The sequence below is a fragment of the Sceloporus undulatus genome, chromosome 3, assembly GCF_019175285.1.
Source record: "Sceloporus undulatus isolate JIND9_A2432 ecotype Alabama chromosome 3, SceUnd_v1.1, whole genome shotgun sequence".
Taxonomy (NCBI): domain Eukaryota; kingdom Metazoa; phylum Chordata; class Lepidosauria; order Squamata; family Phrynosomatidae; genus Sceloporus; species Sceloporus undulatus.
Genome location: NC_056524.1, coordinates 166,206,030 through 166,233,112, shown reverse-complemented (window position 1 = coordinate 166,233,112; position 27,083 = coordinate 166,206,030). Strand labels below are relative to the sequence as shown.

The 27,083-nt window shown below is 46.4% G+C and overlaps 1 protein-coding gene across 5 annotated transcripts in view; it reads left to right on the top strand.

Moving 5' to 3' along the window:
* Positions 1-27,083, top strand: part of JMJD1C (jumonji domain containing 1C) — a 176,971-nt gene that overhangs the window by 112,487 nt on the left and 37,401 nt on the right. For all 5 annotated transcript variants that reach the window (XM_042459927.1, XM_042459924.1, XM_042459925.1 and 2 more), the window contains 7 exons: positions 8,937-9,061; positions 10,151-10,294; positions 10,400-10,586; positions 10,664-12,339; positions 19,695-19,867; positions 20,124-22,297; positions 24,879-25,080. In XM_042459927.1, coding sequence (XP_042315861.1) covers positions 8,937-9,061; positions 10,151-10,294; positions 10,400-10,586; positions 10,664-12,339; positions 19,695-19,867; positions 20,124-22,297; positions 24,879-25,080 — 4,681 coding nt within the window. The remainder of the gene's footprint in view (positions 1-8,936; positions 9,062-10,150; positions 10,295-10,399; positions 10,587-10,663; positions 12,340-19,694; positions 19,868-20,123; positions 22,298-24,878; positions 25,081-27,083) is intronic.

Here is a 27,083-nt window from a genome sequence, read left to right as displayed (position 1 = left end):
GGAGGGAGGAGTCTCTTCCTTCAGGCTAGCCTTGATGGAGCTGGGCCTGCCTGGTCCACTCCCTCGCAGGCTGGAAGATGACAGTTAGGGAGGGAGGAGTCTCTTCCTTCAGGCTAGCCTTGATGGAGCTGGGCCTGCCTGGTCCACTCCCTCGTAGGCCAGATATCTACTCCCAATATTCTGCTCACAGGGGCCAGTGACTTGCTTGTGTAAAAACTCACCAGCAGGATAGGAGTATAGTTGCACCATTCATCTCGTCTTCCCCAACAACAGATAATACAGAAGCAGATTGCCTCTGGTACCAGATACATAATCATGCTGATTAGTAGCTACTGATGGCTCCCTCTTGCACAAATGTATCCAGCAGCTTTTTAAAGTCATCCATTGGCAGCCATTGTGACATGTGATGGTGAACTCTGCAGCTTTGCGTTGTGTGAAGTTGACTGTTACTGCACTTGTGGCACTAGTAATTTCAGCATATCTGAACAAAGCAATTCAAACTGGAATTGAAGCACAGTACAGTTAGAAGCTGTCAAAAGGAGATATATTAAAGTAAACTTTAAGGAGAGGAACATGTTGAAATAACAGAAAATGGTTAAAGAAAGGAAATGCCATAAAAATGTCATTTTTATTAATTTGAGAGTAGCCCCAGGCCAAGCAGATTTCAAACTTACACTCGCTTATTTGCTCAAAAGTATGACGGTTAATATTTCTTAAGAAGACATGAAAATATTAATAAGAACCTATAAAAATAAAAATTATAATGTGGTTGTTATCAGTATTACACAGTTATACAGTGTTTCCCACAGGTGGGAAAATTTTGATTCATTTTGGGGGGTTTGTTGTTGTGTATCTTAGGCTGCATCCACACTGGTGAAATTTGATACCACTTTAACTGCCATCGCTCAATGCTATGGAATTCTGGGAACTAGTTTATTGTGGCACCAGAGAAAGCTAAATGTCTCACAAAACTACAGTTCCCAGAATTCCATAGCATTGAACCATGGCAGTTAAAGTGGTGTCAAACAGGATTATTTCTTCTTCGTGGTCTCTGCGAATCATACAAATGGGTTTCACTGCGCCTGCGCAGTGCTGCTTGGAACCTACTGGAATCACTGGGCAGAGTTTACTCTGCAACATATTGAAACTTTTTGGCGGTAACTCCGCCCACCCGTTATAAGGCCCCTGCCTTCCCGCTCTTTTCCCCAGTTCCTTTTTTCCGCCGCGCTAGCTGCTTCAGGGAACTTTCGCTTGCTTGGAATCACTTTCGTTTTTTGACCTCGGACTGTACTCTTGACCATTCTTTGTCTCCCGCCCCTGGTAACTTCGGACTTTCGGACTGTTGACCTCGTTTACGGATTCTCCTCTGGCTTTGGCGACTTCGGAAATGCCTGCACCCTTCAAGAAGTGCGACATTTGCGGGGGCAAGGTGTGCGTCCAGGACCCGCACTCCTCCTGCCTGCTATGCCTTGGCAAGAACCATGATACCAAGGCCTGCCTGCTCTGCAGATCACTCTCGGAAAAATCGTGAGTCCCGGCTCACTTCGGCGATTGCCCTCGGCAAGGTACAAGAGGGGGGTTCACGGTCGTCCTCTGTTCCGCCCTCCACGCCCCCGCCTCATCTTCTCGGGCCAGTGTGTCTAGTGCCACCTCCGGAAAGGCCGCCGTCCCCAGCGTGGTGTGTGTCCCGGCCGGCACAATCCCTTCCACCACCTCCGATGTGGCCCGTGGCTCGAAACCGCCCAGCGCCACCGACGAACCCTCCAAGTGCCCCCACAAGTCTTCGGGGACTGAGGGTACCGCGCCGACCTCCAAACTGAAGAAGAGATTGGAGGGCTCGCACTCCAAGAAGGCTACCGAGCCGGAGGGCCGTCTTGTCTCGCCTTCGTCATCCAAGGCTTCCAAGGCTGCTGTCCTCTTAGACCTCCCGGACAATCCTTTCTTCCCAACGGAGGAGGTCCCCAGGCCTGGAAAGAAGAGGCACCACGACAAGTCGGTTCGTGATCCTGCCCCGAAGAAGTCCAAGTCTTCGAAGGACCTGCCCACCACCGAAGGCGAAGGAGAAGAAGCGCTCCCCTTTCAAACGGGCTCGCGCTTCCACTTCGACAGCCCCACGCGATCGGGAGCCTACGCCTGAGGGTCGGCTGACCCCGGTGCCTGACACGCCACTGCCTCAGCCCACCATGGACTTTGTCCACGGGACGGAGGACACCGCCCTCCTTCCTTCGCCGGAACACCGGTCGCCTTCCCACTCCGGGACCGACAACGAAGACGACCAGCCCCACAGACAGGGGATACCGGACCTGTTCTTCGATTCTCAATCTGGCCGGTATTATTTGTCAGTGTCGGAGGACAGAGCGATGAAGGAGTTCACCAGGCTGAACCCCCGTCCCGCACACCAGGGCACCCCGTCCAGATCGGTCCCGACCGTATCTGTTTATGAGAGATCGCCGTCTCCACCTCTCAGGCGCTCGCGATCCCCGACGGACCTCGTTCCAACCCGCCCGAGGTCCCAAGTCAGGGTGACGGACCCCCTCTCCTCCGACTTGGATTCTGACGAGGAGCCTTTGCTTCCGTCTGAAGCACCTTCGGATGAGGACGTCCTTTCGGTGTCGGCCTCGCCGCAGAGGATGCATAACCCGCAGCCGTCTTCCCCGTCGGATGACGTCCGGTCTTTCACGGAACACGTCGTTAAGATGGCGAGGGCGCTCGACATCGAGCTCGCTTCCCCAGATGACGACGCTGAAGACCCGGTAGAGCGTCGGGTGCACGGACGAGTGCCCACTCCACCTTGCCTGCCTCTCCTCCCGTCTCTTCAGACCATCGTGAAGAGATCCTGGGACTCTCCAGCCGCCTTGTCTGTGTCCTCCCGCAAGGTAGAGTCGCTCTACAGAGTCGCCCCAGCGAGCTGCCCTTGGTTGGCCGACCACCCCAGGCCGAACTCGGCGATCGTAGAGGGAGCCCAACAGAGCTTCGTTCCGAAGCAGGCGACTTCCCCTGTCGACCAGGAGGCCAAGAAAGTTGATGGCCTGGCCAAGAAGGCCTATTCGGCAGCGGCACTCACGGTGAAGGCCGTCAACTACACCGCCTGCATGGGGGCCTACATCCAGACCCTCATGGAACGGATCTCCCCTCTCATCCCGGACGTCCCGGATGACATCCAGAGGCAGCTGGTGGAGATCAGGGATGAGACTCATTCCATTGGGAGTTGGCTCATCACCACTTCCAGGAACATGGCAGATTGCTCGGGAAGGGCCATGTCCGCATCCATGGCACTTAGGCGCCACGCCTGGCTGAGGGCCTCGGACCTCAACCCCATGGTCAGGGCGGCCATCGAAGACATGCCGCTCGATGGTACCGGGCTCTTCCATGCCGAGACCGACGACCGCCTGAACAGAAAGTTCAGGATGAAGGCGGCGGCGAAGAAGCATGGCATGTCCTCGACAACGGCTTCTCCGTTCCGGAAGCGTCAGCGCCCGTGGCAGCCGCAAGGTCAGTCGCAGGGGACCTTCTCCCGGGATCGGCAGTCCCAACAACAGGGCTCGCAGAGACACCGCTTCCCCTCCCAGTCTTCCTCCTCCTCTGGCCGTCGCAACTTCCCGCCTCGGTACCGCAAGTCCCGCCGGCAGGACACCGACCAGGGGAAGAAGAGAACCTGAAGGGACGCAGCGCGCTTCGTCTCTCCTTCACCCCTCTTCTTCTTGGACATTCTGAGGCCCTTTATTAACACCTGGGCCTCTATAACATCGGACTCGTGGGTTCTTAACATCATCCGTAGGGGTTATGCCCTCTAGTTCCAAGAGCTCCCTCCAACTGGAGCCTTCATGTCCACTCCCCCCTCGGACACCCTTCTCGACGAAGTGCGCACCTTGCTTGGTAAAGGGGCAATCTCCCCTTTGCCGCCTGACCAATGTCCTCGGGCCTTTTTCTCCAGGTACTTCACGGTACCGAAAGCGGATGGGGGCATCAGGCCCATCCTGGACTTGAGACAATTGAATTTGTTCCTGGACTACCGCTGTTTTCGAATGGTAACCTTGGCTCCCATTCTGCCTCTACTCCACCAAGGCCTGTGGTTTGCGACCGTCGACCTGAAGGATGCCTACTTCCACATCGGGATCCGAGAGTCCCATCGGAGATTCCTCGCCTTCGCTGTCGGCTCCACCTCGTACCACTACAACGTGCTCCCTTTCGGCTTGGCCACGGCTCGACGAGTCTTCACAAAGTGCATGGCACCGGTGGTGGCATACCTTCATCAGAAGGGCTTCATGGTCTTTCCCTACCTGGACGACTGGCTGTTTGCAGCCGAATCCCAACACGAGCTGCAGGAGGCAGTCTCATTCGCCTTGCGCCTCTTGGACTCCCTCAGGCTGGTCGTCAACAGGGAAAAATCCCACTTCACACCTACCAGGCAGGTCAAGTTCATCGGGGCCATCCTCGACTCCGAAAACTGCTTAGCCTTCCTCCCTCTGGATCGGTTTCAGGCCCTGACAACGTCCCTCAGGCCGTGCATCTCCCACAGAAGGGTGAGAGCCAGGGACGTCCAAGTCGCCCTGGGCCACATGGCATCGACGACATTCGTCACCCTTTCGGCAAGACTTCGTCTTCGGCCTCTCCAGTCCTGGTTCCTCTCTGCCTTCTCTCCGTTGGAGGACCCTCCGTCAAAGTGGCTCACGGTACCGAGACCGGTGGCCGCTTCCCTCAGATGGTGGCTAGACAGCTCCAACGTCTGTACCGGGATGCCTTTTCATCAGCCCCAGGCACAACTGACTCTGACAACCGATGCATCCCTGGAGGGATGGGGCGCCCACCTGCTCGACCTCGTCGTCAAAGACAGGTGGTCCGCACAAGACAAGCTCCTCCACATCAACGCTTTGGAGATGCTCGCAGTGGAAAAGGCGTTGAGGGCGTTCGAGTTCGCCGTCACCGGACGGGTGGTCCTCCTGAGGACGGACAACACCACCGTGATGTATTACATCAACAAGCAAGGTGGTACCAGGTCCAGGACCCTGCTCGACCTCACGCTCCGCATCTGGGACTGGTGCATCCAGAGGCGCGTCCTCCTCCAGGCGATTCACCTTCCCGGAGAGGACAACGAGTTGGCAGACCGCCTCAGCAAATCTCCATCGGTGTGCCACGAGTGAAGGCTCCATCCCGAGACGGTCAGCGACCTCTTCGATTGGTGGGGAACCCCCCGGATCGACCTCTTCGCGACCAGATGGAACAGCCACTGTCCCCAGTTCTGCTCCAGGAAGCGATTGGACGGATCCCTCGGAGACGCATTCGCCTTCCTCTGGACGGGGGAGCTCCTCTACGCCTTCCCTCCGTTCCCTCTCATCATCAGAGTGGTGTTCAAGATGACAACAGACCACTCGCATGCGATCCTGGTCACCCCGTGGTGGCCGAGACAGCCGTGGTTCGCATCCCTTCTCCACCTCTCCAGGAGATGCTTCCTCCGTCTCGACCCTCGTCCGGACCTGCTGTTGATCCAGGACGGACGGATTCTCCACCCGGACATCGAGAGCCTGCCGCTGGTAGCCTGGAGGATACAGCCCTGACTGCCCTGCCGGAGGCAGTGAGGACGGTGATCCTGGCTGCGAGGAAGCCTTCCACCCAGCGGTCTTATGCCCTGAAATGGAGGAGATTTTGCCTCTTCCTTGACCAAAAGGGCTTGTCTCCTGCTCAGGTTTCCACTCCAGTAGTCCTGGAGTTTTTGATGGCACTTTTGGATGAGGGGCTGTCCCTCACATCCATCAAATGCTACCTGTCTGCCATTTGTGCCAAATACCAGTTCAGGGGGAGGGTTTCTTTCTTCAAAGACCCCTTGGTGAAGGGGTTCCTGAAGGGTTGTGCCAACCTGTATCCTCCTGTGTCGGTACCAACGCCGGCTTGGAGCTTGGAGACGGTACTGTCTGCCCTCCAATCTAAGCCCTTTGAACCTATGGCCACAGCGGACTTGAGACTATTGACTTGGAAAACCGCTTTTCTTGTGGCCATCACCTCTGCTCGCCGTGCGGGCAAACTCTGTGCTTTACGGAGGGACCAGCCATTCCTGAGGTTCCACTAGGACAAGGTGGTCCTCCGTACGGACATCACCTTCTTGCCGAAGGTTGTGTCTGCTTTCCACATGTGCCAGGACATTGTGTTGCCCACTCTCGCATCCAACCCGACGTCGGATGCGGAGCGACGCCTACACTCTCTTGATGTCAGGAGAGCACTGGCGTTTTATTTGGACAGAACTGCTGCCTCCAGTCGGTCCGAGAGACTGTTCCAATGCTACTCGGAACCGAAGAAGGGTTTGCCCGTGTCTACGCAGAGGTTTTCCAAATGGGTGGCTGGTACCATCCACCTCTGCTATGAACTGATGGGCAAGCCTCTCCCCGGCAGGGTTCGGTCCCACTCCACAAGGTCAATGGCAGCATCCTCTGCATTCCTGTCGGGGATTCCCTTGGAGGATGTCTGCAAGGCTGCTGTCTGGTCCCAACCTCTGACTTTTATTAAGCACTATAGGTTGGACACCAGGGCCATCCGAGACGCAGCTTTCGGGAGGGCTGTGTTGGTTTCAGGGCTGCATTGATTGCACTACTGATGTTTGTGTTTTTGTGTCCATGTACAGAAGGCCACTGTTTTACATTCTGTTGAATGTTGGTTGCACAATATCTATGGGACCGGTCTTGCATGACCTCTGTTCCCTCCTCAGGTTTAGCAATGTTGGCTATGTTGACTTTTTATGAACAAAGAAGACTGACGCTTTTTATGGTTCAAGGTGTTTATTATTGTAATAAATATACCTTTGGTTTACCATAGCTTTGGTCTCAGGACACTCCCTCCGCCGCATACCTAAGCTTGTCAGTCTAAACCCATTTGTATGATTCGCAGAGACCACGAAGAAGAAGGACAGGTTGCTTACCTGTAACAGTATTTCTTCGAGTGGTCATCTGCGAATACATACAAATCCCACCCGTCCGTCCCCTCAGTGTCCTGCTCTCATTGGCTCTTTCCATCGCCTGCTTGGCGGAAAAATTGCGGAACTGGGGAAAAGAGCGGGAAGGCAGGGGCCTTATAACGGGTGGGCGGAGTTACCGCCAAAAAGTTTCAATCTGTTGCAGAGTAAACTGCCCAGTGATTCCAGTAGGTTCCGAGCAGCACTGCGCAGGCGCAGTGAAACCCATTTGTATGTATTCGCAGATGACCACTCGAAGAAATACCGTTACAGGTAAGCAACCTGTCCTTCTGCTGTGTGAGCGCAGCCTTAAAGTAGTTTCTAACTTATGGGGAACCTAAGGTGACTTTACCATAGGGTTTCTTGGCAAGATTTGTTCAGAGGGTGCTTTCCTTTGCTTTCCTCTGAGACTGAGAGAATGACTTGCCTAAAGTTACCCAGTGGGTATCCATTGCCAAATGGGGATTTGACTCATTGGCGGGATACAGAGCGCCGCTTTGCGGCGCTCCCCCGCCGCCGCCATTTGCTCCGTGCGAGAGCCGCAGCAGCCAAACCGCGCGGCTCCCGCGCGGAGCAAAAAAGAAGCTCCATTTCGGAGCTTCTTTCTGCAGCGCACGGATGACGTAGCGAAGCACCAAGGGCGCATTCTCTACGTCATTAGCGCCGCGACACGTCTGGACGCTATGCGTCCAGTACGTAAAGATGGCGGTGCCTATGTGGAAGGGGCGCCGCCATCTTGTACGTACTGTATACGTACTAGGGTTAGGGGGGTGCGGAAGCACCGCCCCTTCCTAACCCTAGTACGTATACAGTACGTACTATATGGCGGTGTGTATCCCGCCATTGTCTCCATAGTTGTACCTGTAGTCTAATGTTCCTACCAATACACCACACTGGCTCAACAGCTTTACAGTGGACAAATAAGCAGGGCAGGGGAGTAGGAGTAAGGAGTAAAGGAATGAGAGATTTTTACATGAGTAGGAGTAGGAATAAGGAGTAAAAAAATATATTTATCCAAAAAACAATTTTATTATATTGCACTGAGGAAGAGACTGGGAGGCAGAGAGAGATGTTAGCCTTGAAAAGCAACCAGGGCTTTTCCACAGGGCTGGGGAGTAGGAGTAAGGTGTAAAGGAGTAAGAGGTTTTTACAGGAGTAGGAGTAACATTAAGATTTTTTTTTTTAAACTCTGGAGCAGGACACGGAGTAACCCCAAAATCACTATTACTCCCCAGTCCTGCAAATAAGAGAGAACTTAGTGAAACAGTTTAACTTGATTTAATGCAACACATTAATTTTACCTCTTTCCAGACTAAGCTAATTTTGAAAAGTATTTTGGAGTTTCTTTTCATTTTTCATTTCCTCTTCTATATTAGATTCTTATTTGGAGTTAATAATTTGATCTACAATATATAATTTACACCTGCTTGGGTTTACACATTTTTGTTTAGTAATTAAACAGTAGCACTGAGAAGGAGAAAAGATTGCTGAACAGCTCTCATATTCTTGAACTACTGCAGAGGATACAAAATTCTGTGGTCACTTTTGAGAAAACATCTCTGCAACTCTGAAACCCAAAACTTCAAGAACAGTATTGTTTCCTGTGTCATAAGCGCCTGGATATGCTAACAGCTAATGTACAGCTTCTGTTCTAAGAGTCAGGATTGATTTTCAGCTTATTGTTCGTAGCATTTGGATTTCTTCCCACACCTTTTGCCATTGCGGATTGCAAAGATTCAACATATATTTTGAAAATATTGCAATCTATGAATGTCTCAGAGTTCATCAAATATTGCACTGTCATTCATTAAAAATGGCTTTGTAAATTAAGAGTGCAGTGGGATCAAAGGCAACAAAAATTGAAATCTCAAAGTCTTTGAGGGTTTTTTAAGAATGTAGTATAGCATCTGTGCCCCGTGGACTTATTAAAAAAACCTTGAACTAGAATTTTTTTGCTGTAACCTTCAAAATCCTTTTTTATTATTATTTTTTAAAGGTCCATATTCCTTAAACGGCTATAGAGTGAGAGTATACAGACAGGATTCTGCCACCCAGTGGTTCACTGGTATAATTACTCATCATGACCTGTTCACTCGCACTATGATTGTTATGAATGATCAGGTAAACATTTCTTTCCATTATTTGAAAATGTTTTTCCTGAACAAATCTGCATGTTAAAGCTATTGGCATGGCTTTGTGTTACTGTTGACGTAGTAAGCCAAATCTTCTTTGGAACGCTGGGCTGATACTGATTGGTGTATATTTTCCAAGGCAAAAGGATGACCCAGAATAGATGGACCAAATGAAGCGGCTTCTGGCTGATTTGGAGGTGTACTGTTTACATGATGTACACCTCCAAAGCAGGTGGAAGCCATACTGCAGCCACAGTACAGTACATAGGACCAAAGCAAAGAGGAGCTGGGAAAACCCAACTCCTGGCCGACATTGGTCAGGCCCTGCATCTGTGGCCCACCTTCAGTATAGACTGTGCAGTTGGCAGGGTTCGGACCCACTTCTGGCTGGAGCGTACCTGGACCACTACTTTGCGCCATCTCCTGCACCCCTCTGTTTAACCGTTTATTTGGTTGGTCGTTGTCTGATCAGTAAAATGAGTGAAAGTTTAAATCTTTCCCATAAGAATTAATTTTTCTCTATTCTTTAAAATGTGCTATCAGCTGTTAATGCCTCCTTTAAACAAAGGAAACTGTAATGTTTATTGTAGTGGTCCTTAGTATTCTCCTGGTGTAAATGGAGAAATAAAATTCAAGGACCAATTTGGATTGCCTGATCAGGATTCGAAAGATACGTTTTCCTTAATTTAGCTGATTGAAATAAAATGTTCGGACGGAAATAAACATCAACATACCTGTTCATTCTAGTTCCAACTTAGGATTGGTTTGTCACTATCATTAATTATCATCATCTTCCTAAGTTGAATTAGAAGTCATCTCCTAACTTTGTACATTATTCGTCCTGAGCTGTTTTTAAAACCAAAACAAAGATTGTCAATTTGGAGTAAGGAATGGAATGTGGACAATCTAACATGCTAGTTTTGAAATAAAATATGCCACGTCTGCATGTATTCTTCAAAAAGTCATGTGTCACACTGACCTTTCAAGATGGAACATAAATTCTATATTTTTTAGTTGGCATTCATATATAAAACGTAAATGGGAATTGATTGAATATTTTTCTCTCCTAATAAACCAGGTTTTAGAACCACAAAATGTCGATCCCTCAATGGTTCAGATGACCTTTCTAGATGATGTCGTTCACTCTTTGTTGAAAGGTGAAAATATTGGCATTACTTCGCGACGCAGGTCTCGTTCCAACCAGAACAGCAATACAGCCCACGTAGATATATTTTGACTTTTAATTATATTGTTATTTACCCTCTTTTATCTGTATTTAATTTGATGGAATTGTTAGGTTATAAAGGTATTACTGTTTTCTATTTAGGGACACTATACCAGGGCACAAGCAAATAGCCCAAGGCCAGCTATGAATTCCCAGGCTGCAGCACCAAAACAAAATTCGCATCAGCAGCAAAGGACTGCTCGTCCAAATAAAAGGAAAGGCTCTGATAGTAGTGTCCCTGATGAAGAGAAGACTAAAGAGGAAAAATATGACTACATAGGTCAAGGAGGTAAAAGCATTTTTATGAAGGTAGGAAGAATTCTTCAAAACTGTACTGAAGTTAAAACTTTTTTTATTTCTTTACAGAAAATTCCAAAAATAAAAACAAACCCTTTGTTTCTAAAAGAAGAAAACCTGAAGATGATGAAAAGAAATTCAGTATGAAGAGACAGCGGATAGACAACACCTCAGACTATTCTGAGAGCAGTGACTCAGAAAACTCAAACAAAAGATTGATAGATTCTTCATCAGATCAAAATTCAGAGAATGAATTGAAAAGTAAGAATACTTCAAAAGTAAATGGAAAAGAAGGAAAATCCCAGAGCAGTGGTGAGGTAGAGGAACAAACGCTAATAGTCAGCCAATCCCCTTGGCATGAAATGCAGGAAGATAAAAAACTTCAAGAAATAGAAAGGCCAGAGTCAGCCGACTTGGAGCTGCAAGAAATTTCACTCCATCAAGCCGAACAGCCAGCAGTTTATGATCGGAGTGCCAATGATGAATGCATTCAAGAGTGTAGTATAGAAAAACAACAACCTAGGAAGCTCTTGCCAAATGAACAATTTATGCCTGCCTGTCTTACACCAAAAAGTTGTATTGATTCAAATATTGAGGACAGTTCTACTAATGAGGCTCAGGAAAATATATCAAATACTTTTGAATTGCAAGCATGTCAGAAAATGGATCCTTCTGGCAGTGATACAAAACATATATTTTCAAATACAAACTTTCTAGAAGTAAGAAAATTGGGGACTGATGAGAACTGGATTAATAATGTCAGTAAAATGGACTTGATAAACCCAAAAGTTGTGAAAAATGTTTTAGCAAATGAACATGTTAATTCTGAAAAAGTTCACTATGGTTCAGTGCCATCTTTAACTGTAATTTCTGTAGCAGAAGAGGGCAGAGTGTTTAAACAAAGTCCAGTTCCTGAGACAATGAAGTCAAAATCTAGTTCACTGGTTGAAAATCCCAAAGTCAAGTCAAATTCTTCACCTGAAGTTAAACATAAACACGCCCAGTCTCCTGATAATGTGAAGTCAAAGGTTCATTACCTGAACAGTCATGTTACTGGAGTATCAAGGTCAGCAGTTAAAACTGAGCATGATTCGCCTAGGTCTAGTTTCCATCCAGTTCCAGCTAGAGTTAGCTCATTAGAAACTACTAAAAGTCCTCTTATCATTGACAAGAATGAACATTTCACAGTTTACCGAGATCCCGCTCTTATTGGACAAGAACCGGGAACTAACCATATATCACCATATTTACATCACCATAACTATCCTCCTCATTCCACTTCACACAGAACATGCTTAAATCCAAACACTCACCATTCTGCACTAACTGGTGCACCCCATCTATTAGCTGGATCATCAAACCAAACTCTTTTGTCTGCTATTAATACTCATTCTCTTAGTAGTACATCTCAGCATTCTGTTCATCACCCACATCTACTTCCTGCAGTGTTACCTGGAGTGCCTACAGCCTCTTTGTTGGGAGGCCATCCACGACTAGAGACTGCTCATGCTAGCAGCTTAAGCCATTTGGCATTAGCACACCAGCAACAACAACAGATGCTACAGCACCAGTCACCACATCTTCTTGGGCAATCCCACCCTTCTGCTTCGTATAATCACCTAGGACTTTATCCAATTATTTGGCAGTACCCAAATGGAACACATGCTTACTCAGGACTTGGAATACCTTCCTCTAAATGGGTCCATTCTGAAGCTTCTGTTAACACTGAGACTCCGCTGAGAAGGGTAAGTCATACTGAATTCCCAGGTTATTATACATGGATGCTCAATTTGTTCTCTGATTAGAAAAAACATATAGGGATAGCTGTGTTGGCCATTTAAAAAATACAAACAAAAGTCCATCAGTAATACCTTTTATTGGTCAATCAAAAGGCACAATACAGTATATTTGTTGCTAGCTTCCAAAGCTCCATGGGCTTCTTCATCCGACAAGATGTTACAAACCAAACAGGAGGGGAAAAACAGTTGGAGATGTTAGTCAGATGCCTGCATGTTGTTTCAGTCCTTAGTAAAGATGATATGCTGGGGAGTATATCTATTGCCGCATGGCCAGAAGGGTGGAGGAGCCTGCCTACAAAAAATATCCTCCCCAGCATACCATCTTTACTAAGGACTGAAACAGCATGCAGGCATCTGACTAACATCTCCAATTCTTCTTCTTCTGTTTGGTTTGTAACATCTTGTCTGATGAAGAAGCCCATAGAGCTTCGAAAGCTTACAACAAATATATTGTGCATTTTGGTTGGCCAGTAAAGATATCACTGATGGATTTTTGTTCTCCGATTAATTAGGGAAGGGGAGTGTAATCAGTTTATAGTGGTTTTATACAACTGGGTTGCAACTCACTCCAACAAAAATGTGTGAGAGCAATTCATCTAGTTAGCTGATACAAATAATTGCTCTTATGTAGTCATCTTTTGCTTTATGAGATGAGGTGGTAACATGGCATACCATTGTGTTACTACCAATACATATTAATAGTGATGTGTATGAAGATGTAATAGGTACAAGTACTTTTTGCAGTCTATTCTAATTTCAGGTTAAAGATAGGTGGTATTTAATGCATTTTTTAAAAAACAAGAAAGAAGGAAAATGTGAATAATAAGGCTTCATATTGTTATAAACGCACAGGTTTAGCCCTACTGTTATTTCATTTGTTTTCAAATTCTGATTAGCCCCAGCACCAACCAAATGTTGCTTCATGCTGGTTACTGACCAAGGAAAAGAGAGAGAACATTGGAAATTTCAGATCTTTCAAACAGTAATTAGATTACTAACATTTTATTTTCTCCATTGTTGATTAATTACTTCACTAATCCATTTTAAAATCTACTTCTTCCAAACCTCCAGTTTTCACATCATAAAATGGTCCCATTGCTATGAATTCTGTGAGCAAGAATGGGGCATGCTGTTCACTCTCTCATGCTTGGCTTCTCTTGCCACCAGGATGGGCTAAACAAACCAGCAATTATAACTTACTGTAATAGGTGATTGTGTGTGTGTGTTGTGTGGTATACAGTGAGCTCTTGTTATCTGCTGGAGTTTGGTTCCGGGGACCCTCCGTGGATAACAAAATTCGTAGATGCTTGAGTCCCATTAAATACAATGGCATAGTAAAATGGTGCCCCTTATGAAAAATGGATCATTTCCGGACACACACACCAGCGCGAAAATGGCAGCTCGCACATATGCAAGTTCCATAGAGAATAATGGTGCATGCACCCATTTTAAAGTTAGCAGCTCATTCCTCCAGCAAATAGCAAGACCGCGGAATCCAAGTCCGCACATATGGATGACTGATTGTGTTTCCTAGAGTACCCACATGGCCAGAAGGAGGGGCCTACCTGCATGAATTTCTCTCCAGTAACACCTGAACTGAGAACAGCCACTTTCCCAGTGGAGAAGGTGAGATCTTCCTGAAAATTGGGTTGCTCCTCCCATGAACGCCTAGAGGCAGGGACAAAATTAAATAACAAAAGTACCTCCCTGCCCCTCATGGGAGGGACAACCCAGAAGGTCCACTTCTGTTTCCTGCCTTGCTTGTAGCAGGACATGGACCTTCTTCTCTCTGAATAGATCTCACCTCTATTTTATTCTCCGCAGTGGGAAAATCTTCAGCTGCTGTGGACCCCCCACCCCAGCCACTCGTCCCGACTCTGGCGGGAGCGCAGCTGGCCTCTGACCTGGAGCTGGGGGAGTCCAATGGAATCTGGCCAGAGGAGGGGTCAACCCTCTCAGTTGCCAGGGTTCCGTGCCCCAGCCCGACCCATCTTGGGCGGAAGACTGGCAAAGCGCTGCCGGACGGATCTCTAAGGGCCTGGTCACCAGTGAGTACTGGGGCCATCTCCCCAGCCAAGGGCCCATCTTCTACTGGAGTGGGCCACCGCCTTTAGAGTCTTCTTGGCTCAGGAGGTCCCCCATGTCTTTCAGCCCAGGGAGATTCTCCAGGGAGAGGGTGATCCTCCAGAGGCCCCCTGTAGCCCAGACACCCTCCCAGAGGAGGGTGACCAGGGCCATGTCCACCCTGACGGGGAGGCCTTCCTCCAGGGCGCTGCAATGTATGCCTCGCTGGGCGCTGCTGTGTGCACCAGGCTCTTGGCGCTTTGGTCATGGCAGGGAGACTCCTTCATGCCCTCCCTGATGCAGGGCCACTGCTTTTTCATGGCCCACATGGCTGCGCCTCTCTCCCAGCATGGGGAGGCCGATCGCCGGTTTGCCGCGACCACTGGTGGGCGTCTTCCGGCCTGTGCAGATGGTGGTCACCATCTTGATTGCCTGGGTGGCGGGCGCCATCTTGACCACGTGGATGCCGGCTGCCATCTTGGGGCCAAGAATGGGGACTGCCATTTTGTAGGACCTCGTCACATGACCGGGCCTGCTTCTGCTGCACCGGCACTGGTGTTCGCCATCTTGTACAGAATGATGGCGACCGCCATTTTGGCAACTCCCTGCCTACACTGGCTATGGGGGCCACCATTCTGAGCACAACCAGAGCAATCCCTACCTATGTTACACGAAGGGGTTGGCTCTGTCCTCCACATCAGCCACAGGAACTGGTGGTGCCCCTCAACAGCCCCCCTGGCAGACTGTAGCCAGCTTGCCCACCATCTAGAGAGGATACTCCGCCCAGGGAGACTCAGAGTCCAGGGGATGTGTCTCCAAGGGGTCAGGCCTACACGACAACCACAGCGACGACGACGGGCAGGTAGACCCTAACCGCCTCCCCCTTTCTAAGCGCCCAAGATGCGACAGGGCCCCACACAGACCTACGGGCCGTGGATCACCCCACGAGGATGAGGATGAGGGCACACACTCTGACCACAGTTTGCCGTCAGAGGCTGTGTTTTCGGTGGATGGAGTGGATGCCGACAATGCCACCCCTCACCATCTTCTACAATATTGAAGGCCAACGACTTCCCCATGCTACTGAGAAAGATGTCCAAGACCCTGGGCCTAGACTTACCTCCTGACCAGCCGCCTACTCACGACCCTGATTTGCCTCAACTGGCGGGCGACCTCTTCCCCACTCCAACCCCACCAGTCAAAAACATACCATGCCCTGCTAACTTGATGCATGTCATCACTGAGGAGTGGAAGAAGCCAGCCATCAGCAGACCTTGCCACTCCTCTGTCAAGAAACTCTACAACTTCCCCAAGGTGGTCATGGGGAGGCTACAGGTGTCCCTAGTGGACGCCCCTGTGTCAGCGCTGGTTTCCGCAACAGTTTTCTGAGGGAAAGGACTCCCTGAAAAACATAGAAGATAGAAAGGCAGAGTCTGCCTTGAAAAAAGGCCCATGAGGCCCTATCCAACGCCATGAGGGCGGCAGCTGCCTCCTCAATGGTAGCCAGGGCCTCCATACAATGGGACAGGGACCTCATAGAAAGCCCTCTGGCCTCCAAAGTTCATCAATGTCAGTCCCTCAACAAGCTCGCAAAGGCCTCCGCCTACACCGCTGATGGCACACTCGACGCCCTACAACAGTGCGCCAGGGCCCAGGCGGCCACCATAACAGTCCATCACCAGCTGCGGTTAAAGAACTGGAGCATCGACCAGAAGTCCAAGCAGAACTTGGCCTTCACTCCCTACCTCAGCTCAAGACTCTTCGATGATTCCCTCAGCCCAGTTTTCGTTGAGGACAAGGACAAGAAGAAGGCCTTGCCCTCAGCTTAAAAGTCAGACAATAGGAGGCACTCCAGATCCAAGAGGAATTCCTTTCGTTCATCTAAGCCCTCCTACTCCCCTGCCGCTGGCCCCTATCAGTCCAGAAATAGCAAGTCCAGACAGAGTTGGGACAACTTCAAGCCCCATCAAAAACAGCGAACCCACTCCCCCAGAAGGGCTCCAACAACAACTCCGCCACCAAGGGTCAGCGGATGAACCAACAGGCATGACAGTTCACCGCCAGTGGGGGACCAGCTCCAGGAGTTCGTTCAGGTTTGGGAGAGAACGACATTGGACCATTGGGTCCTAGACACCCTGAGACACGGATACCAATTGGAACTTCTCTCCAGGCTCCTGGACAGATTTTTCCCAGATCCAGAGACCCCGAGAGGCATCGCCTCCTCCTGGAGGCAATACAACAACTGTTGGACCTAGAGGCTATCAAGCCGGTCCCACCCCACCAGAGAAAGAAAGGAACTTATTCCACTCTCTTCCTAATCCCAAAGAACAGGTCATGGCAAGCCATCCTCAACCTCAAGCTTCTAAACAAGTTCATCAGGAAGAGGAGATTTTGCATGGAGACCCTACGGTGTATACTGCAGGCCCTCCAACCACACAATTGTTTGGTTTCTTTCGATCTTCAAGATGCTTATTTTCATGTTCCAGTTCACAGCCTTCACCAAAGATACCTACGGTTCGCCTACGGGGACACCACTACCAATACAAAGCACTCACCTTCGGGCTGTCATCTCCACCCAGAGTCTTCACCAAGATCATGGTGGCACTGGTGGCTCACTGGAGAAGCTTGCACATCCATGCCTACCTGTACCTCGAAGACATTCTAGTTTGCTCGCCATCACTCCGCCAGAGCCGCCAAGATGTTGCCAGGATCGCACTCTCCCTTCAAGAGCATGGTTTCCTCGTCAATCTAGACAAGAGCATGCTTGTCCACAGTGCCCTGATAAGTATCGATTATTGTCCCCAGCTCAGTGCAACAACATCACCGCAAAGGCTCACATCAACTGTCAAGGAGGAACGAAGACGCACTCCCTGATGGAGGAGGCACTCCTGCGATGGGCAGACGCCAACCTATTGTCCCTCTAAGCGGAACATCTCCAGGAAGAACTCAACTCAAGAGCAGACTGGTTGAGCAGAACAAACATCCACCGGGGCGAGTGGAGCCTCCACCCAGACATCTTCAACATGATTGCTTGGACCTCAGATAGACTTCCTTGCCTCCTCAGCAATCACCAAGATGCCACGATTCTTTTTCAGATATCGGACATAGGAGTCAGAGGACATTGACATCCTCACTCTCTCCTGGTCCAGGACTCTGCTTTATGCCTTTCCTTCCTTTCCCTTCCTGACCAAGGTCATGAGCAATATCAGGAGGAAGAGGGCCAAGGTGATTCTAGTGGCCCCAGCATGGCCCCACAGAGCCTGGTATTCAGAGATCATCGCCATGGCCACCAGGAGCCTCGAACTCCCAGTCAGGAACAATATTCTCTCCCAGGGCCAGGTGTTTCATCCTGACCCGACCTGGCTTCAGCTTTGTGCCTAGAGGTTGAGCAGCAAATGCTTCAGCAATACGGATACTCACTCCAGGTGATCAACTCGATTCTTGCCTCCCGACGCCCCTCAATGCACAGGATCTATGAATATACTTTCAAGGCATTCCAAAGATGGTGTTTACGCAAGTGGCTCAACCCACTACAGTTTTCCGCCTCAACACTGATATTCTTCCTTCAAGACGGTGTGGACCAGGGCCTCCGTCCCAACACCCTAAAGTTACAGGTGGCCACAATAAGTTCCATTCTGCCTCATGAAGAAGCAGTCTCGATCTCTTCCAATGCCCACTTGAGGAGACTGCTCAAGGGGATGACTAACACCACTCCATCAACAAGACACAGGTTTCCGTTGTGGGACCTACATAAGGTTCTCAAAGCCCTCACTATCCATCCCTTCAAGCTGCTGAGAGTGGGTTCCCTGAAGCACTTGTCCTGGAAGGTGCTTTTCCTGACTGCAATTACCTCAGTCTGCAAGATATCCGACCTCGGTGCCCTGTCAGTTGGTGTTCAGGCCTGACTCGGTGCTGATGCGCACAAACCGATCTTTATTCCCAAGGTCAACTCACCCTTTCATGCATCCCAAGACAGCATCCTACTATCCTTTTGTCCTCATCCATCGTCCAACCTGGAAAGGATCTGGCATACCCTAGATGTCCGCAGGACGATCAAGATATATTGCAAGAGGACGAGACCTTTCAAAACCTCAGAGGTGCTCTTCATCTCATTCAAAGAGGGGAAGAAAAATGTCTTCATCAACACTTGCTAGATGGATCAGGGAGTGCATTGCAGCCTGTTACACGACTTTGGGGCTCCCGCCACTGCAAGGATGGTTGCCCACTCCACCAGGAGCGCGGCCATGTCAGTAGCATGGTCTATCAGCGCCCCACTGACAGAGATCTGCAGAGCTGCAACTTGGAAGACACCCTCCACCTTTGTCAGGCACTATAGGCTTGACCGGTACCAATCGGCAAAAGCCACCTTTGGTAGAAGGCTACTCCAGCACGTGCTCCCGCCTTCCTCATCTTCCCGGTTTATGGGAGGGCTTTTGTAAATCCCAGTTCTCAGGAGGATCTCACCTTCTCCTCTGGAAATTGATGTATAACAGGTAAGAACCAACGTTCCTATCTTGACAAAATGCAGGCTTGTGACTAGCATTGTCATATTTTTTCCCCCTCCTGTATGATTTTTGACATCTTTGCTTGAAGAAGAAGTCAGTAGAGCGTTGAAAGCTTCAAACATGTATTTTGTGCTTTTCGGTTGGTCCAGTAAAGATATTACTGTTTTGTAGATTTGGGTACTATTGCACTTTTCTAACACAGCTACCCTGTATATGTTTTCAAGGTAAAAGGCAAGTTAGTTTTTTTGTTTTATGTGCATGATGTTAAATGACATGATTGTGTGCATGATTTAAAAACAAATTTCTTACAAGTTTGACCTGAATACCAGAAGGATGTAATTAATACTTAAAATATACATTTTCTGGGACCATTAACAGACAGAACTTTATAAATGTAATAGCATATTTTTTTGACCTCTGCTTGCATTAAATGTTCAAAACATAAACATAATGTTATAATATTTATGAAGTTTGCTTTGTTGTTGTTGGTTAGTATGCTATCCCTTTTATATTTAAAATATTATCTGGCCTCTGAACATTGCATATTGTAGCATTTTGTAGCATTTAAACTGTTAAAATCCTTAGATTTCTCAGAACTTGTTTGTATCACTTGTAACTCAGCCGTGGTTTTAAAAAAATTAAAACCTGCTGTCCTGAGGTTTTGATAAGGAGGGATAATTATGTTTAGGTTTCAGTGGTTACCATAAAATCTGCTTTTGTTGACATTAACAGAATACTCCTAGTCCTTGGTTACATCAACCCACTCCTGTGACCTCAACTGACAGTCTTGGGTTACTGAGTCACATACCTGTAAGACCATCCAGTGCAGAGCCTCATCGGCCAATCAAATTGACAACACATTCTAGTCCTCCATTGTCTAAAAGCATTGTGGAGCATCATAAAGAGTAAGTTTGCACTGTTTAAATCTATAAACAGATACGGTAATATTGAAATTATGAAGCTACCTTTCTTATGTTTTGCTGCAAGTCATTTATAGCTGTATATCACATGTTGTGACCAAGATGAATATGGAAAGAATACTATGGGGATGTTATTAGCACTAATACATTTTGTGTTACCATTTGAGGGACAAAACAGTTTAACTTCAGTTTATCATGTAACTCAACATTAATCTAGTGTTGTTTTCTATATTTTGTATAGAGAGCTGGAAAGGAAAGGGATTTTTGAACCTTTGCGTTCCATTGCAACTGCTCCAGCAAAGTCAGATTTAGAGCATAACAGAACACCGACTGTAAAAGAGGGCCATTTGCAAAGACACTTTGTGGACCCACTGCAAAGATCTCTTCAAGAGACTGGAGAGAGACTAAGCAAGTATAAAGAAGAGCACAGGCGGATACTTCAAGAAAGTATTGAAGTTGCTCCTTTTACAGCTAAAATCAAGGCACTTGAGGGTGAAAGGGAGACTTATTCCAGAATAATGCCATTACCCTCTAGCCCTAAAAGCCATGGAGCAAAACATGACAAAGATTCAGAACTTTATAAGATGAAGCATTCAGTACCACAGAGCTTGCCACAAAGTAACTACTTTACTACCTTGTCTAATAGTGTAGTGAATGAACCACCACGAACATACTCATCCAAAGAAGTTTCAGGTATGTGTGTTGATAAACAGAGTAGTTGCCCTTCAACAGCTGGTGCTCAGTCACTTACTACTTTCACTTCATCTCTTTCAAAACCACCACCATTGATTAAACATCAGCCAGAAGCTGAAAGCTCAGTAGGCAAGATAACTGATCAGCTTTCACAGCAGGTGACTTCTCATTCAGTAAATTCTTTTAGAAATGACTCCAGAAGTCCTACTCAGTTGTCAGTTTCATCCTCAAGTGCACTCCGAACAATGCCTGCTTTGCACAGAGCACCAGTGTTTCACCCTCCAGTCCATCATAGCGTGGAGAGAAAGGAAGGAAGTTACAATAGTCTTTCTCCTCCAACCCTAACACCAGTACAACCAGTTAATGCCGGGAGCAAAATTCATGAATTGCAAAAGCCTCCAACTTTGTTACCTGAGCCAAAAGAAGCACAAAATGTTTACAAGAATGTTATGGAGCAAAAAATTTCTGATATGCGGAAAAGTAATAATGTTCCAAATAATGATAAAATGGAATGGCATGTTGACAGGGGTAGTGGGAAGTCACCATCTGCCACTGCTTCTGTCATTGTACGTCCACCTTCAAGTACAAAGTACGATATTGTATCTGTAGTGCAATCGGTTCCCAAAGAACGAGTTACTGAAAGATCATTGACCGGGACAAACCAGACAGATGGTCTGAAACCAGCGGAAGTGAGAGAGACTGAACGAATAGTTCTGCCGAATGTGAATTCGGACACAATTCATGCCCAGTATGAGAAGAACTTTCCAGCTGCTTCCCAGGGCAGTGTTCCCAGTTCTGTCACACCTACTACAACTATGCTGTGCAGTACCAAAACGGATGTAACCACATCTGTGGCTTCTACTGGCGTTCCAACTATGGGCAGTTCAGAAGTGACTTACTGTTTGTCAAATACAGCAGTAGCTTGCTCATCAGTAGAGAATACTGCTTCTAGAGCCATAAACCAGGAAGTTGTGCACATACAAGAATGTGGTGTCAGCACCACAGCTCCAGTTACACTAGCCTGCAGCAAAATGGAAAGTATTCTTCAAGCCAATTCTGGTTTCTCTGGAACATCTGATTTTATTCACTTGAAAAAGCACAAAGCAGCGCTGGCTGCAGCTCAGTTTAAAAGCATCAGTGCCAGTGATATAGAGTCGAATGCTGTGAAAAATCCAATATATCCAGCCTCTGTTTCCCTCGACAGTACTGTCATCTCTAGTACAATAAACAAAGTGAATACTGTAGGCAGTGGGCAAGTTTCCCAGACAAGTCAAGCAAACTGCCACACAAAACTGAAAAAAGCTTGGCTCACGAGACATTCAGAAGAAGATAAAAATACTAATAAAAAAGAGAATTCAGGGAACAATGTATCGGAAATTATTAAGCCATGTACTGTTAACTTAATAGTTTCTACATCAAATGAGTTGCAAAATAATGTAGATAGTAAAATCCTTGGGGAAAAGCTTGTGAAGGAAGAAAAACACACACGGAGAAAAACAAAAAGGGCTTATGAATCTGGCTCTGAAAGTGGAGATTCTGATGAAAGTGAGAGCAAGTCAGAGCAAAGGACAAAGCGGCAGCCAAAGCCGACTTACAAAAAGAAACAAAATGATTTGCAAAAGAAAAAGGGAGACACAGAAGAAGAAGTAAAACCAAATGGTGTTCTCAGCAGGAGTGCCAAAGAAAAAAGCAAACTGAAGTTACAGAGTGGCAGTGTTAATAGTAAGTATATTACTATACATACAAATTGGAATGGATAAGGAAATTGTTTTGTCATAGAACTGTGTTTATTCTATGCTTTTAAAAATGTTCTAAGCCAAGAAAATGTGAATTCAGTCACTTACATAAGTGCATGCGCACAGACTGCACAATTCTTCAGTCATAGAGATAATAAGGAACTATGGGCAGCATTTAAAACCTGAATTCCACTCACTTCTCAAACTTTTATCATACCACCCCCACACATTTCCAAACTAGACTTAAAAGCGTTGAGTTAAAAATTCACCCCCTCTCCTGCACCCATTAAGAAGTTTATCAGGATGCTAAGGTCAGTGTCTGAATTCTTCAATTGAATACATAAATTTGAGATGAGGGAATATATAGTTTTGACTTGACTGTTTATCTTCTGTATATATAAAAAAGATGTTTAAAGAAGGTAATGTCCAACAATCTCAGCCATGTTTGCTCTGTCTAACTATCAAAGAGTTAAAAGAAGAGCCAGCAACTTAAAAGCTATTTAAGGCGCGTTACAGATGCTTCAAAGGGTCGTATTAAGGTTGAGAAGGGGCGGTGCCCATCCACACGGGGGCCGCCATTTTGACGTCGCGGACACATAGCGCCCGGACATCGTGCGGTGGAAGTGATGCCGCGAGTGCGCAACTAGCGACGCCACTTCCGGGGCACAGAAAGAAGCCCCATTTCGGGGCTTCTTTCTTGCTGCGCCTGGGAACTGCGCGGCTTGGCCACTGCGGTTCGCGGACACAGCAACCGGTGGCGGTGGCAGATTCTTTGTAACACGCCCTAGAGTCTTTAAAATATGTTTAGGAAAGATAAAAATATACTGTCTTTATACAAGCTGTATGTAAGGTACTAATGTAATTCATGATCTAACACCAAACTCATTTGGAGCTACATGAGCATGTGTTATTCTTGCCCACTTTCTATATTCCTTGTTCCCTTTGCATGTTTAAGTTCCTTCCTTCTGTGCAAATAGCAAATATCACACTGCTATTACAGGTGAACTAAGCAAACCATATAGCCATCTTACTGCTACCCTGAAGGGAAGGACTCAGTCTGTACAAGAGCAAGGAGGAACACACAAGCACAAAGCATTTCGAGTCCAACTTGTGGTTTGGCATTATGTCTGAAATGTTCTATTTCAGTTGTAGCTTTCTATGGAGAGATGGGTAAAACTAAGAACATTCATGTTAGAGGAATTATTTACAGTGAGGCAGTTTTAGGATTGCATTATCCACAAAATTTGTTTTAATTTTGCAACTGTTATAGAAAGGAGACACTAACGCACCTAGTATTCCTTGTTCTCTCAAAGTATTGTATTTTTAAAGATAGTATTATGAAATTACATAGGGGATTTAGTTCTACACACTTGCACTTCATCTCATGTGAACTAGTCTTAATTCTGTAATACCTGTGACAGTTTCAAAAACCATTAAAATTTAGAATTCAGACTTTCCTAGGTACATAACTACATGGCAGAGAACATCAAATGAAACAGGATATACCTTGAAGTAATTCCAAGATGAAAACAGCTCCTTAAAATACTCTTGTATTCATTAATGCAAAATATAAATATGAACCACTGGTTCACATTAAACTTTGTAGGCATGGAAATGAAAAAGGATAACTGTTGGGGGGGGGGCTGGAATCAGAAAGATAGATGACTGTATCAGAAGGACTTACATTATTGTTAGTATTCAGTGCACAGAGAAATCTTACTTTTAAGACTCTCCATGTTTGACAGTTGCATTTTTGAAATTGTAACAAGTCTCAGAATTTCAGAAAATAAAATTGATGCCTGGCTAAAATTGTTGTTTTTAAAGATGTTATAGCTGCCCGAACAGATGGGCAAAATGAAGTGACTTCCAGTCACATTGTGGTGTGCTGTTTAAATGACACACACCGCCAGAGTGGCCAGAAGCTGTGCCAAAGCCATGCTCTGGTCCTTAGGGCTGGAGCAAAAAGGGGCCAGGATAGTCTGACTCCTGGTGGTGCTGGGCAGCCCCAGCATCCACAGCCTGCCTTGGGAGCAGGCTGTGCAGACAGCAAGGTTCTGACCCGCTTCTGACTGAAGTAGACTCGGGCCATTCTTTCGTGCCCATCTGTTCCACCCCCTTAGGCAACATTCTTTTGTGATGATTGCCTTAACAGAATAAAATATCTCTGCAATCTATAGGGGACAATTGCTGTGCTGCGGCCAGTAAATTTTATCTGTACTGCATTTTATACTCCCACATAGAGACAGAATTATAGAAAAGATGTGCATGGAATTATTAATTTTCAAACATTCAGTTGACAGTCATAGACAAAATGATTAGTATATCATCCTTTGTCCTATTGATAAAATGATAAATACGGATAAATAGATAACTAATCAAAAAATAGCTGGAAAATTAATGAGGAAATCTATGTCCCTAAAATGTCAAGACTCTTGAATTGTAGATATGTTTACTTTTAAGCTATTAATTTCTACAGCAGCTTGTCTTGAGATCTAAATACTGTATTTTGATTAGTTTCCTTTCTTTTTTTAAAAAAAATCACCTGCTAAATGTTGACTTTTTTGCAGCTGGTATACCCCGTTCAGTGTTGAAGGACTGGCGTAAAGTAAAGAAGTTGAAGCAAACTGGAGAATCCTTTTTGCAAGATGACTCATGTTATGAAATAGGTCCCAACCTACAAAAATGCAGAGAATGTAGGCTGGTCAGAAGTAAGAAGGGTGAAGAATCAGCTCACTCACCAGTGTTCTGTAGATTCTACTACTTTCGCCGGTAGGTGATGTAAAATATACAGAGAGAGAGAGGGAGAGATACACACATATGTACACTTCCACTTTATTCTTAAAATAAGCAGTTCAGAGAGAACTAGTATCACAGTGAAAAAATGATATCGTGCTTAAAGGAGTGCCTTTCAAGCCATCTGATATTTAGTGTGTCCGGAACTGGTGCCGATTTTTCTTTCTTCCCTGGACACTTGCCAGGCACCAGCATGATGTGGCTTGTGATCCAGAACTGTACAGGGACAGGTACTTTGAGTAGCGCTGGTTTAAAATGTTCCCTCAAGCCGTGCTCAGCCATTCCATCTCATTTCTTCATGTTTTAAATTGTTTTAATGGTTACACTATTTTAATTGTTACTGTATGTAATGGTGGGGGGGGGGTTGTAAGGGAATAGTATAATGTATTATAGTTTGTAATCTGTATTTTACTGTGTTGTAATCCTGCCTCAATCCACAGGGAGAGGTGGGAAATATAAATAAATCGTATTATTATTATTTTATTCTTCAGTTAAAATGTACAGTACAGTGGACCCTTGTTATACGCTGGGGTTTGGTTCCAAGATCCCCCATGGATAACAAAATCCATGGATGCTCAAGTCCCATTAAACATAATAGCAAAATGGTGTCCCTTATAAAAATGGAAAATCAAGGTTTGAGGTTTGAAATTTATACCTTTTTTTGAACATTTCCAAACCGTGGATGCTTGAATCCATGTATAAAATATCAGTGTATAAGAAGGGCCAACTGTATATACATTTCTTGTGTAGAAACACTGTTCCCTTTTGCTTATGACTTCTTGAAGTGGATTTCTACCATCAGCCTAGGGTTGGACTAGAGGAACTGTGAGGTCCCCTCTATCATTCTGTTCAGTAAAGAGCAATCCACATAAAGCAGAGCTGGGTATCATGCAACCTTCTAGATGTTGTTGGGATCAGTTTCCAGCACTCTTCTCTACTGACTGCTGGCTAGAGCTGCTGGGGTTTGCAAGGTAACAACATCTGGATAGTCACATGATTCGCGCTCTGATGTAAAGCAATACATTTTGCTTTATCTTACACAAGGAAAACAGTTTATAAGAGTTTAGAATGGAAGTGGTCAGTTATATAAATTGATACATCTGATCCCATTGATTTAATTGGTTAGTTGCTTGAGTTATAAGCAACTTTATATATCAGAACTTCATTTTTATTAAAATAAATAAATAAATCTTGAACTCCATTGTGTGTTATGCTGGATAATAATGCTCCATAGCTCGATGCATCTGGCCACACCCTTCTCTACTGAATAGTTTTACCAGTACAAATTGATGAGGTTGTGTTTGTAATGGGGAAGTAGGAGATCCATATTTTGAAAACTTGTAGCCTTTCACAAGGAGAGTGCAGATCTTCAGAAAGCTTGGCTTTCCCCAAGAACTGCACAGGACTATAGTACTGATTTTCCCTGCTGTGCCTTTTTTAAACCAGTCACTAAGGCATTTATTTTTCATTAGCACAGGAAGTTAGCTGAGCTACAGCTGAATAGGTCTGAAAGGCAGAGCATACAGAAATAATGGCCTGATGTGAGAGTAAAGGCAGGGTAGTAGCCAGAGACTATCACACAAAAGGAAATACCAGGGTTCTGTTGAAAAGAACTGTAATCTAAATTTTCAACTACTGTACATACTTGTGGTATAGGTCGACCTCATGTATAAGTCAAGGGCAGGCTTTGGGGCCAAAATTACAGAGTTTGATGTGACCTGTGGATAAGTCGAAGGTAGAACTTTGGGGTGCAGCACAGGGCCCTTCAGATCCATTCCACAGAGATATGAAAGAGCTGATACCTCCTCAGGGACCCAGCTTCCATTTTCCCACCCAAGCATTGCAGAAGGCTACCAGAGAGTGGAGAGGGTCAGTGGTTCTTTTCAGTTCTTCAGAGACAGACAAAACTTTCAAGAGGAGAGCTAGTCTGTCCACGGAGGACCTAAAAGAAGCCCTGGCCTCCACTATTCTCTCTGCCC